General features: G+C 39.9%; 1 protein-coding gene across 1 annotated transcript in view; it reads right to left on the bottom strand.

Moving 5' to 3' along the window:
• HUNK (hormonally up-regulated Neu-associated kinase) overlaps positions 1 to 11,064 on the bottom strand; it is a 51,101-nt gene extending 40,037 nt beyond the window's left edge. Inside the window, exon 1 of the mRNA XM_044291134.1 lies at positions 10,729 to 11,064. Coding sequence (XP_044147069.1) covers positions 10,729 to 10,965 — 237 coding nt within the window. The 5' untranslated portion in view covers positions 10,966 to 11,064. The remainder of the gene's footprint in view (positions 1 to 10,728) is intronic.
• Between the last annotated feature and the right edge of the window lie 3,167 nt (positions 11,065 to 14,231).

The raw sequence follows: 14,231 nt of genomic DNA, 5'->3' as shown, positions 1-14,231 counted from the left end.
AAGTCAGTAAATATGCATGTAGCTTTTTAGAGGTAGTAGTAGTAGAATTGGCCGCTGTGTAGCGGGAATGGTAGTAGCAGTAGGGGTATTAGTAGCAAACTGTGGGAGGACAAGGCATGGGTCTTTGTTTTGGAGTCTCCTTTTTTCCAAACTTTTTATTATGAGGCTTGGAAATGAAAAGTCACATGTTTGGTACTCAAAAGGGTAATAGCTAAATTGTAAGTGTTTTTTCTGTAATATAAAGACAGGCTCAATTAAATGTCCCTCCCCTTGTGCAAACAAACTGCACACTGGTATTAACAATTTATTTTGGGAATAATGAAGTGTTGTAGCGATGAAATGTCTTTGAACTATGCGTTTAATATCATACTGGTTCAAAACGCAATCTGATTTCTGATACATCAGCTAACAGATAGAGAAATGCAGTGTTTGCAGCAAATTGTCTTTCAACTAATCATGTAATATGACTTGTTCAGCAATTCATTATTGTACTAAAATGTCTATGAAAAACACAGTCAGATTTCTGATGTGTCCGCTTAGGCTTGATTCACATATATGAGTTGCGCCTGGCCAGTTGTTTTATGCTGGAGCTGGACACAATTGATAGATGTGTACAGATCTGGTGTCTGTACACTGATAGCGCTGGACAGAAAAACCAAGCATGCATTTAACAGTAGTGTTTATAGTTTTATGGTTCAGATATTTAGCATCCGGCATCATAGCTCTGGATGTACAGTATGTGCATGATCCCTTAGAAAACTATTGCATCAATTCTGTCTCAGTTCAGTCTTCTGCGCCACATCAGAGGGGAACTGAGTCGGATAGCTGGACATATGTGTAGGGGGGCTATCATTGATAGAACAATGCAACAAATTGTCTTTCAACTAGGCATATAATTTTATTTGTTCAACAATTACATTTTTTAACTAAAATGTCTATGAAAAACACAGACTGATCTCTGATACATCCACTAACATGAATATAATAATCTATTTGCAGAGAATTGTCTTTCAACTAGGCATGTAATATCACTTGTTAAAAAATGTAATTATTGTACTAAAATGTCTATGAAAACACGATCTGATCTCTGATGCATCTGCTAGCAGTAATAAAACAATGCAGTATTGTCTTTCAACTAGACGTGTAATATGATATGTTCAAAAATTCAATTATTGTACTAAAATGTCTATGAAAAACATGGTCTGATCTCTGATGCATCCGCTAACATGGATATAACAATGCAGTGTTTGCAGTGAATTGTCTTTCAACTAGACGTGTAATATCACATGTTCAAAAATTCTATTATTGTACTAAAATGTCTATGAAAACACGATCTGTTCTCTGATGCATCTGCTAGCAGGAATAGAACAATGCAGTATTGTCTTTCAACTAGACGTGTAATATCACATGTTCAAAAATTCAATTATTGTACTAAAATGTCTATGAAAAACATGGTCTGATCTCTGATGCATCCGCTAACATGGATATAACAATGCAGTGTTTGCAGTGAATTGACTTTCAACTAGGCATATAGTGGGTCATTTATTAAGGGGGTTTTCCAGCCTCTTCTTTAAATTTGGGGAACTTTAATTACCTGTGGAGGGAAGTATATTACAGGTATACTTACCCTCCGCAGATCAGCCCTTCATAGGATCCTCTTCGCGGTCACATGACCGCTCCAAACGCAGTTTCCAGGCTTCCGGTCCAACGCTGTCTTCTTTTTCTGCCTGAGGCAGGAGACAGAACGTCATCGCTGAAGTCACTGCCTCCTGCCGGCCTTCTCAGGTCCTGAATCATGTACACTACTGCGCATGCGTCGGGACCAGCCGTCTTTTTAGTGTACAGGGTTCTATGAGAAGCCTGTACTGACTGATACACAGCACAATGTAAGCACTGTGTATGAGTCTCAGCATAGCGATCAGCCACAGAGGCTGATCGCTATGCTTTACAGGTCATTAGGGCACTGTGGATGGCAAAGGGGGCACATGAGGGGCACTGTGGATGGCAAAGGGGGCACACGAGGTGCACTGTGGATGGCAAATGGGGCACATGAGGGGCACTGTGAATGACAATGGGGGCACATGAGGGGCACTGTGGATGGCAAAGGGGGACTGGAAGGCATATGAGGGGCACTGGATAGCAAAGGAGGCACTGGATGGCACACAAGAGGCACCATGGATGGCAGTGGGGGCATTGAATGGCACGCAAGTGGCACTGTGGATGGCAAAGAGGGCACTGAATGGCACACGAAGGGCACTCTGGATGGCAAAGGAGGCACTGGATGACATACAAGGGGCACCATGGATGGCAATGGGGGCACTGGATGGCACACCAGGGGCAATGGGATGGCAAAAGGGGCACTAGATGGCACATAAGGGGCATAGTGGATGGCAAAGGGGGCACTGGATGGCACATGAGGGGCACTGTGTATGGCAATAGGGGCTCTGGATGGCACACAAGTGGTACTGTGGATGGCAAGGGGGGTACTGGATGGCACACAAAGGGCACTTGATGGCACATGAGGCGCACTGTGGATGGCAATGGGGACAATGGATGGCACACAAGGGGCACTGTGGATGGCAAAGGGGCACATGAGGGGCACTGTGAATTGCAATGGGGTACTGGCTGGTACACAAAGGGCACAGGATGGCACATGAGGATGGCAATGGAAGCACTGGATGGCACAATGGGGGCATGGCATGGCAAATAAGGAGCATTGTGGATGTCACTGTCATTGGGGCACTGTTGATGTCACTGTTATTGGGGCGCTGTGGATGTCACTGCCATTGGGGTGTTATGGAGGTCAATGTCATTTGGGAGCTGTGGAGGTCACTGTCATGGGGACGCTGTGGAGGTCACTGTCAAGGAGGCACTGTGGAGGTCACTGTCATGGGGGCTGTGGAGGTCACTGTCATGGGGGCGTTGTGGAGGTCACTGTCATGGGGGCGTTGTGGAGGTTACTGTCATGGGGCGCTGTGGAGGTTACTTTCAAGGGGGCGCTGTGGAGGTTACTGTCATGGGTGCGCTGTGGAGGTCACTAGCATGGGGGGCTGTGGAGGTCACTGTCATAGGGGCTGTGGAGGTCACTGTCATGGGGGCGCAGTGGAGGTCACTGTCATGGGGCGCTGTGGAGGTCACTGTCAAGGGGGCGCTGTGGAGGTCACTGTCACGGGGGCGCTGTGGAGGTCACTGTCACGGGGGCACTGTGGAGGTCACTGTCACAGGGCTGCTGTGGAGGTCACTGTCACAGGGGCGCTGTGGAGGTCACTGTTATGGGCGCTCAGTATAAGTGATAGGGCTCATGCACAGAACCATACCTGTTTTGCGGTCTGCAAGTTGCAGATCCACTAAATAAGGTTACTGTCCATGTGCGATTCAAATTTTTTTGCATTGAGTTCTATGGGTTTTAGATCTGCACTATGAGGACCAGAAAAGGGCATGTTCTATATTTTGCAGAACTGACATACGGATGTGGAAAGCACAGGGACTTCATCTGTGTGTTTTCTACATCTGTATGTCAGTTCCAGTAAAGATAGAACATGTCCTAAATCTGGTCCTCAAAATGAGGTCCTTAAATTCATAGACCTCAATGGGACTGCAAAAAATGTGCATCGCAAAATGGATATGATCGTGTGCATAAGGGTTTAGATACACACTTTAGCAGGCAGGAATCATACAAGAAAGGATTAGATACATAGATCAGTAGTGTTGAGCTCGAATATTCGAATTGCAAATTTTTTTCTCAAATATCGTAACTTCGAGATTTCGCAAATATTTAAAATATAGTTCTATATATTCGCGAAATCGAATATTAGTTTTTTTTTTATCATCTGAAAATATGATTTCTCCCTGCTTCTTGTTTGTGGGTCAATAAGCCATTGACCCACAAGCAACTTAAGCAGGGGGGAATCATGTTTTCATATGGAAAATAAAATGACCAATATTCAAAAAAACGAATACATAGCAATATAGTGAATATATTCGTTATTTAGAATTTTGGCATTATTTTTTTCCTATCTGTACAGTTGTTCGCATACTCCTCCCCGACAAGCGTCCCCGTCACCATGGCGTTCCCATGGTTACGGGGAAGCTTGTCGGGGAGCAGTATGCCAAAGTGGAATAACAGTACACATAAATTACAGTCTATATGTGTATTTTACGAATATTTGTAATATTGCTCTAACTTTGTCTTTTAGAATATTCGTAATATTCTAAAAGACGAAGTTAGAGCAATATTATGAAAATTCGTAAAATACACATATAGATTGCAATTTAGCTAATATAGTGCTATAGTAATTTTTTTAATAGTGTATATATTTTCCAAAACTGAAGTTCAGAAGAGGCAAAAAAAAATAGACCCCAAAAATTTTTTTACCACTATATTAGCTAAATTACAGTCTATATGTGTATTTTACGAATATTCGTAATATTGCTCTAACTTCGTCTTTTAGAATATTACGAATATTCTAAAAGAAGAAGTTAGAGCAATATTAAGAATATTTGTAAAATACACATATTAGCCTAGGCATAGTCATAGGAACGTTGCCTTATACAGAAAAAAGAAAATCGCACGATTAATTTAATCGCATATTATTCGCGATAAATGAAATAATTACGAATATTCGATTTTGACTAATATAATACGAATATTCAATCGAATGTTCGCGAAAGATCGAAAACCCATGTTTAACTTATTTAGGACCAATCATTGACATTTGGACAGTTGACACTTAACTTTCCAAGGACATCTCTGTAAAATTTGGAGATGCAGAGTAATCATGTAGCTGCAATAGTTGTTAGCCCACTATCACTGACAGCATGGCTCCCTATAGAGTAGGTAGGGATGTTTTTTTATGATCCTTGCCTTCTCTATCGCTGTATACACAATTCTCAATGAGACCTGTGTATGGAGATCATAAAGTGGAGGTGCCCCTTCCTGCTCAGGTCCTAGCAGTCATATGATGGCTTGGGGCCTATTGGGTCTTAGCACACCCACATCACCTCTGCAGTGAGGCTAAACAGCTTTGTACAACATCTCTGGGGTCTGCAATCTCCCTGTAACTGGGGCTAATATGTCAGCCAGACAGAAGGAATCAGTGATAGAAAAAATGGAATGTGTAACCCCTTCCCGCAAAATTACATACATGTATGTGGGGGAATGTGGTGCCTTACCGATCCAAAGCATGGGTCCCACTGTTACTGATAGCTGGGCCCTTCTGCATCTGTTGGCTTCACTATATGCGGTGATGTCGGCGGATTAACCCTTTCACATGCCGCGGTCAGCTCTGACTGCGGCACGTGTGGGTTTGCAGAGGGAGGGGGCTCCCTGTGACTCTATCCATCCTTACACAGGCACCGGTGCCTGCCAGCTACGAAGGCCCAGCCTGAAGGGCTGTGTCTCCTAGGCAACTGTCAGCGACTTACTGTGTAAACCGCTGACAGTTCAATTGAGTACAATACATAATGTATTGTACTGAATTGAAAAAGGGATCAAACCCTGAAAAGTTGAAGTCCCACAGTGTTACAAATATAAAAGTAAAAAAAAAATAAAGTATAAAGTAAAAAAAGTGTTCTTTTCCCAAAATAAAGTAAAACAAAATTGTAAAAAATAGGGAAAAATAAGAAAAGTAGACATATTAGGTATTGCCGCATCCGTATCGACCTAATCTATAAAAATATCACATGACCTAACTCCTCAGATGAACACCATCAAAAAAATAAAATAAAAACTTTGCTAAAAAAACATTTTTTGCCACCTTACATCACTAAAAGTGCAATACCAAGCGATCAAAAAGGCGTATGCCCTCCAGAATAGTACCAATCTAACCATCAACTCATCCCACAAAAAATGAGCCCCTATCTAGGACAGTTGCCCAAAAAATAAAAAAACTATGGCTCTCAGACTATGGAGACACTAAAACATGATTTTTTTGTTTTAAAAATGCTTTTAATGTGTTAAATGTAAAGAAAATTTTTAAAAAGTTTACATATTAGGTATCGTCGCATCCATAACAACCTGCTGTATAAAAATATCACATGAACAAACCCCTCAGGTGAACACCATAAGAAAGATATAACTATCGCTCTCAGACTATGGAGACACTAAAATATAATTTTTTTTGTTTCAAAAATTATATTATTGTGTAAACTTAAATAAATAAATAAAAGTATGCATATTAGGTATTTCTAAGTCTCTAACGACCTACTCTATAAAAATGTCACATGACCTAAACCCTCAGGTAAACACCATAAAAATAAAAAAATAAAAATGTTGGTCACCTTACATCACATAAAGTGTAATAGCAAGCGATCAAAAAGTCATATGCACCCCAAAATAGTGCCAATCAAACCATCATCTCATCCCGCTAAAATGATACCCTACCTAAGGCAATCGCCCAAAAAATAAAAAAAATAAGTCTCTCAGACTATGGAGACACTAAAACATGATTTTTTTTGTTTAAAATATTATATTAATATGTAAAACTTAAATAAATAAAAAAGTATACATATTATGTATTGCCACAGTCCGTAACGACCTATTCTATAAAAATATCATATGACATAACCCCTAAGGTGAACACCATAAAAAATAAAAACTGTGTCAAAAATGCAATTTTTTGTCATCTTACATCAGAAAAAGTGTAATACCAAGCGATCAAAAAGTCATATGCACCCTAAAATAGTACCAATCAAACCGTCATCTTATACCGAAAAAAATGAGCCCCTACATATATCAGTCGCCCCCCCAAAAATACAAAACTATGGCTCTCAGAATATGGAGACACTAAAAAATCATTAGTCATATTTGATATTGTCGCGTCTGTAAAAATCTGCTCTATAAAAATAGCACATAATCTAACCTGTCAGATGAACATTGTAAATAACAAAAAATAAAAATGGTGGCAAAACAGCTATTTTTTGTTACCTTACCTCGCAAAAAGTGTAATATAAAGCAACAAAAAATCATATGTACCCTAAAATAGTACCAACAAAACTGCCACCTTATCCCATAGTCTCTAAAATGGGGTCTTTTTGGGGATTTTGTACTCTAGGGGGTCTTCAAATGTGACATGGCAGCTTAAAATTATCCCAGTGAAATCTGCCCTTTAAAAACCACATGGCGTTTTTTGCTTCTGTGCCCTGCCATGTGCCCGTATAGCAGTTTAAGATCACAAATGGGGTATTTCTGTAAACTAGAGAATCAGGGTAATAAATATTGAGTTATGTTTGGTTGTTAACCCTTGCTTTGTTAGTGGGAAAAAAAATGGATTAAAGGGCTTCTGTCACCCCACTAAAGTGATATATTTTTTTTGGGCTAGTGAAATTAGTTATATTGCGATATATGACAATATAATTGTGTTACTTACTTTGATCCAGCAGTTTCTGCAAAAAACGAAGTTTTAATATATGTAAATTCGGTCTCTACCAGCAAGTAGGGCGGCTACTTGCTGGTAGCTGCTGCAGAAATCTGCCCCCTCGTCGTGTTGATTGACAGGGCCAGCCGGGATCTCCTCCTTCGGCCAGCCCTGTCGGCATTTCAAAAATCGCGTGCCTGTGTTGATTCGGCGCAGGCGCTCTGAGATGAGGAGGCTCGTCTCCTCAGAACTCCCTCAGTGCGCCTGCGCCGATGACATCACCGAAATAGAAGACGTCATCGGCGCAGGCGCACTGAGGGAGTGCTGAGGAGACGAGCCTCCTCATCTCAGAGCGCCTGCGCCGAATCAACACAGGCGCGCGATTTTTGAAATGCCGACAGGGCTGGCCGGAGGAGGAGATCCCGGCTGGCCCTGTCAATCAACACGACGAGGGGGCGGATTTCTGCAGCAGCTACCAGCAAGTAGACGCCCTACTTGCTGGTAGAGACCGAATTTACATATTATAAAACTTAGTTTTTTGCAGAAACTGCTGGATCAAAGTAAGTAACACAATTATATTGTCATATATCGCAATATAACTAATTTCACTAGCCCAAAAAAAAAAAATCACTTTAGTGGGGTGACAGAAGCCCTTTAAAATGGAAAATCTGCCAAAAAGGTGAAATTCTGAAATTTCATCTACATTTTCCTTTAATTCTTGTGAAAAACCTAATGGGTTAACAAGGTTTTTAAAATTAGTTTTGAATACCTTGAGGGTGTAGTTTCCAAAATGGGGTAACTTTTTTGGAGTTTCTACTCTAGGGATGCATCAGGAGGTCTTCAAATGTGACATGGCAACTTAATATTATCCCAGTAAAATCTGCCTTCCAAAAACCATATGGCGTTCCTTTCCTTCTGCGCCCTGTTGTGTGCCCGTACAGCAGTTTAAAGCCACATATGGGGTGTTTATGTAAACTACAGAATCAGGGCAATAAATATTAAGTTTTGTTTGGCTATTAACCCTTGCTTTTTTACTGGAAAAAATGGATTAAAATGGAAAATCTACTAAAAAAGTGAAATTCTGAAATTTCATTTACATTTTCCTTTAATTCTTGTGGAACACCTAAAGGGTTAAGAATTATGGGTGGTTTCTAATATGTAAGCCCCAGAAAGTGACTTCATATCTGAACTTAAAAAATTGGGTTTTGGAAATTTTCTTAAAAATTTACATTTTTGCTTCTAAACCTTCTAACCTTCTTCTAAGCCTTCTAACGTCCCCCAAAAAATGTCATTTTCAAAATGATCCAAACATGAAGTAGACATATGGGGAATCTAAAGTAATAACTATTTTTAGAGGTATTACTATCTATTATAAAAGTAGAGAAATATAAATTTGTAAATTTGCAAATTTTTTATTTTTTGGTAAATTTGGTATTTTTTTATAAATTAAAATGAAATATTTTGACTCAGTTTTGCCACTGTCATGAAGTACAATATATGATGAGAAAACAATCTCAGAATGGCCTGGATAAGTAAAAGGCCCTATGCAGACGAGCGTTCCTCCCGCAGCAAGTCCGCATCGCAGCTCCCGACCTGACCTCCAAGCACTGACGGGATTCACATAGCATTATATTGATTTATAATGCTATGTAACCCTTACAGTTCTGGAATGTATTGGATAACACTGGCAGCATTGATTAAAGTGAATTACATTATCTTGTTACAATGGCACCTGCCAGATACCAGAGAAGTCCATGACTTTCTGGGTCATTGCTACTTTTGTGGCATCAGAGGGGCATACATGATATTAGGCAGGTAGTTTTAATGTTATGACTGATTGGTGTATACCTAACAGGATAGGTGTACTAGAAGAAGAATGCTTTTCCTAGATGCCTCATGTGTCCTTGCATGTATTACTTACTTCACAGTGCATAGCAAGAAGAAATTCTTTGACATGCAAGACTGATCCTTTATTTCAGTATTAAAAATCATTGACCCAGATTGATTACTTACTATGCAGTTAACCACTCTGACAGACCTGTGATCACAGATGCAAAACATTTCAACACAAAGTAAGTTGCCAGGAGATGCAAACTGCAGAATTTTTTTGTCCACAGGAAATACTGTCTTGATTTGATGACTATTTTAAGTAGATTTTTGTGTAGATGTGTGAGTAAGGGATGGAAGAGACTTTATAGACTATATAATCATTTTATTCACAGTAGTGTAATAAATAATCCAAAATAATAGATGATTGTAATAATTATATAAAGGAAAAATGTATTTATAGAAATATCAAAAGCAGTATTTAGTATTTGGTTTAACCTCTTCACAACCCCTAATGTAACTGTACATCATGAACGAGAGATGTACGAGGCGAAATCACGAGGTGATCCTGCTCCATTCATGGTAGTGTAGAGGCTGTGTAATATGGTTGCAAGTGGCTTCAATGACCAGGATCAGAGATAACTCTGATCCTAGTCATTTTTTCATTCATTTGAAGGGATACCAGAATTTAGCTCCATTCATTGATTATGCATCATCACAAATAAATAAATAAACAAATAAAAGGTTAATATAGATGGGCAAGAATTAAGAAATGTAAGTATCTAATATCTATCTATCTATCTATCTATCTATCTATCTATCTATCTATCTATCTATCTTTCTCCTTTGACTCACAGGTAATAGTATACTAGATACTAGGTCTACCTGCATGAACCAATGCAGCACAACTACCCATTTGACCATTCTTAAATATTGATGCCCTGGTTACATGAGCCAGTGACCCTTCCAGTAGTGCACCTTCACACCTCTCTGAGTCTTCCATCTTCAGTCTTAAGGGCATGACCTACCTCCGTAGTACTGTTAGCATATTTTCTCGACATCATTTTCTGTACTACAAGTTTTATCAAGGTAAAACACATAATACTATGTAGAACAGAATAGATATATAAAAAGCCTGGATTTGCAGTTTTGTCATCATTTTCAAGTGATGGCAATGAGCTGTATGCACACTTATGAACCCCATTCATGGTGATATTATGTTGTATGTAATCTATAATATCATAAATTATTACTGTTACTATCTAACTGGAAAAAGTCAGATAATTCAAATAAAAAAAATAAAACAAGAACAATGTTCTGCATATTACAAATAAAAGAATAAATATCCCTTCACAACATAAACCTAATTATATCTATTACATCCCATTACTGTCATGTCACACTTGTTAAGAAGTGACTACATTTTGCTGGCAAACATCCAGGCAGGACACCTGAGCAGTGTACCTGATCATATGCTTGATCCCAGGACACAATACTGAAAATAATTCCGGCATGAATTACTAATATACATGTAGACATACTGTACCTTTTGCCCTGTTGGAATGTGTAAGCCCTCCATCACTTTTGCAAATGAACCTTTATTGATCATTCTTCCAACCAAGTAATTTCCCACTCGTTTAGTGTGAGGAAAGTTCTTCACAGGCTCTTGAGGCATCTGGGAAAGACAAGACACTAGCTGCATTTCTTTGCTGCATCTCCCACATTCAGTCAAGATTGTACCAAAAGTGGTTCCATCAAAAACAGCATTTCCAGCGGCCGGCATCTTTGACCTCAAATTAAGAACTATTTCATTTGACACAGTGTAGCTGTAAAAGAAGAAGACATTTCTATTTGCAGTAATTCCATAAATGCATATCAGTCCTTTAACAAGTAACAGAGACATCTCCGCGATAGTCCCTGCACACAGTCATGAAGATCTGCTCAAGCACATCCAAGCTGTAGATTATTAGACAAACCTGATACACACTGTCAGTCAGTGCCATGAGGCTACATGTTACAGTGACACCTAATACCAGCACGAACATGAATGGACTGAGCATTTAGGGAACCAAATATGAAGTGAATTGGCAGCTAATGCTCTTTAATCGTTCTGCTCAATTGTATCTAGAAAGACAAAAAAACACAACACATACATACATTGAACTTACAAATTAGAGAATTTACCCCCATCCCTGTCTCCAAATAAAATGTGAACAGACTAAGGTACTGTACAGTATTAGAAAGGTCATTATAATTCTGCATTAAGGTAGGTGCTGAACAAAAACAGACACTAATAGAAGAGGCATTCAGATATGTTACATTACTTGTCAGCAATCTTATCATAATAAAGGGGTTACCCTACTCCTATAATAACCCCCAATGCCCGGGCACCTCATATACAGTCATGTGAAAAAATTAGGACACCCTTTGAAAGCATGTGGTTTTTTGTAACATTTTTAATAAAAGGTTATTTCATCTCCGTTTCAACAATACAGAGAGATTAAAGTAATCCAACTAAACAAAGAAAACTGAAGAAAAGTCTTTTCAAGATCTTCTGTAAATGTCATTCTACAAAAATGCCTATTCTAACTGAGGAAAAAGATAGGACACCCTTGCCCCTAATAGCGAGTGTTACCTCCTTTGGCTGAAATAACTGCAGTGAGACGGTTCTTGTAGCCATCTACCAGTCTTCGACATCGGTCTGAGGAAATTTTACCCCACTCCTCAATGCAGAACTTTTTCAGCTGTGAGATGTTTGAGGGGTTTCTTGCACGTACAGCCCTTTTCAAGTCACCCCACAGCATCTCAATGGGATTCAAATCTGGACTTTGACTTGGCCATTCCAGGACTCTCCATTTCTTCTTTTTCAGCCAATCTTTGGTTGATTTACTAGTATGTTTTGGGTCATTGTCATGTTGCATGGTCCAGTTCCGCTTCAGCTTTAATTTTCTAACTGATGGTCTCACATGTTCTTCAAGCACCTTCTGATACACAGTAGAATTCATCGTGGATTCTATGATGGTGAGCTGACCAGGTCCTGCTGCAGCAAAGCAGCCCCAAACCATGACACTTCCACCTCCATGCTTCACAGTTGGTATGAGGTTCTTTTCTTGGAATGCTGTGTTTGGTTTACGCCAAACATGTCCTCTGCTGTTGTGTCCAAATAATTCAATTTTGGACTCATCTGTCCAAAGAACATTATTCCAGAAGTCCTGGTCTTTGTCAACTTTATCTCTGGCAAATGTCAGTCTGGCCTCGATGTTTCTCTTGGAAAGCAAAGGTTTCCTCCTTGCACACCTCCCATGCAAGTTAAACTTGTACAGTCTCTTTCTGATTGTAGAGGCATGTACTTCTACATCAACAGTAGCCAGAGCCTGCTGTAGTTCTCGAGATGACACTTTAGGGTTTTTGGAGACCTCTTTTAGCATCTTGCGGTCTGCTCTTGGGGTGAACTTGCTGGGGCGACCAGTCCTGGGCATGTTGGCAGTTGTTTTGAAAGCCCTCCACTTGTAGACTATCTTCCGGACAGTGGAATGGCTGATTTCAAAATCTTTTGAGATCTTTTTAAATCCCTTCCCAGACTCATAGGCTGCTACAATCTTTTTTCTGAAGTCCTCTGACAGCTCTTTTGCTCTCACCATGGTGCTCACTCTCACTTCAACAGTCAGGAGCACACCAAACTAAATGTCTGAGGTTTAAATAGGGCAAGCCTCATTCAACATGCAGAGTAACGATCTACTAATTATGTGCACCTGGTGTGATATACCTGTGTGAGATCTGAGCCAATTTAAGAGGGAATACATGTGAGGGTGTCCTATCTTTTTCCTCAGTTAGAATAGGCATTTTTGTAAAATGACATTTACAGAAGATCTGGAAAAGACTTTTCTTCAGTTTTCTTTGTTTAGTTGGATTACTTTAATCTCTCTGTATTGTTGAAACGGAGATGAAATAACCTTTTATTAAAAATGTTACAAAAAACCACATGCTTTCAAAGGGTGTCCTAATTTTTTCACATGACTGTATGTTATACTTACCCCGCTTCCTGGCACCAGCGTCGCTCCTGATCCCTGCCCTCCCACCCCCTTAGCGTCACCCGCGATGCTAGGGAGGCTCTTCCCTGTCTCAGTGTCTCAGCCTGCTATTGGCTGCCTTCCCCCTGTTGCCAGATGTTTTGATCCACATGAGGGGAAGATGCAGCGGCGGTCATGCAGGGATCAGGAGTGAGGCGGGTGCCGGGGAGCGGGGTAATTATAACCTGTATGAGGTGCCTGGGCATTGGGGGGTCATTATAGAGTTGGATAACCCCTTTAAGACCATGTTTCCATTTTTGGGTTTTCTGAAGTCAAAACCAGGAACGGATCATAAAGGGGGAGTAAGTATTAAGGACAGATACTACTTTACCTGTTTTTTTGCATCCACTTAGAAATCTGAGTGTCAATTCCTTCTGTGATTCGCATCCCCACCTATCCCTTGGTTGAACTTGATGGACTTATGTCTTTTTTCAACCGTATTAACTATGTAACTATGTAACTTCTGGTTTGGCTCTAAAAACCTGAATGTGGAAACAGAAACTGAAGGGGTTGTTCAGCATATACTGTACATGTTTTATTTTTATTTTTTTTAAGAATCAAAAAGTCACACTCACCTCCCCGATCCCCTGCTTCTCCCATTCCTGGTCTCCTTTTTGTCTATACTTTCTGAACCTTCTTGACACAGGAAATGGAATCGCTCAGCCCGTCACTGTCTGCAATGGTGACTGGCCTCAGTCAATGATTGACTAAGCAGTCACATTTCTGTAATGAGAGGGAACTAAGACTGGAAGAGGACCTCGGAAGCACTGGAACAGGAGTGACAGGTGATCAGTGAGGTGAGTATTGTGAGGTGTGGGAGATGGCATCCAACTTTTTTGAGACTTTATTATATTGCTTAACACTGTGAGTCATGTATTTAAGTACTATATAGTAGGGGATGATATTTAATTAGATGTTTCTTTAAAGGGGTTATCCTATGAATAATGTAAGAAACAAAATGAAAATCTGAATCATATGG

The sequence above is a fragment of the Bufo gargarizans genome, chromosome 4 (genome assembly GCF_014858855.1).
Source record: "Bufo gargarizans isolate SCDJY-AF-19 chromosome 4, ASM1485885v1, whole genome shotgun sequence".
Lineage (NCBI taxonomy): Eukaryota > Metazoa > Chordata > Amphibia > Anura > Bufonidae > Bufo > Bufo gargarizans.
The sequence above is the reverse complement of the archived record's forward strand: the minus strand, read 5'-3'. Positions and strand labels throughout refer to the sequence as shown.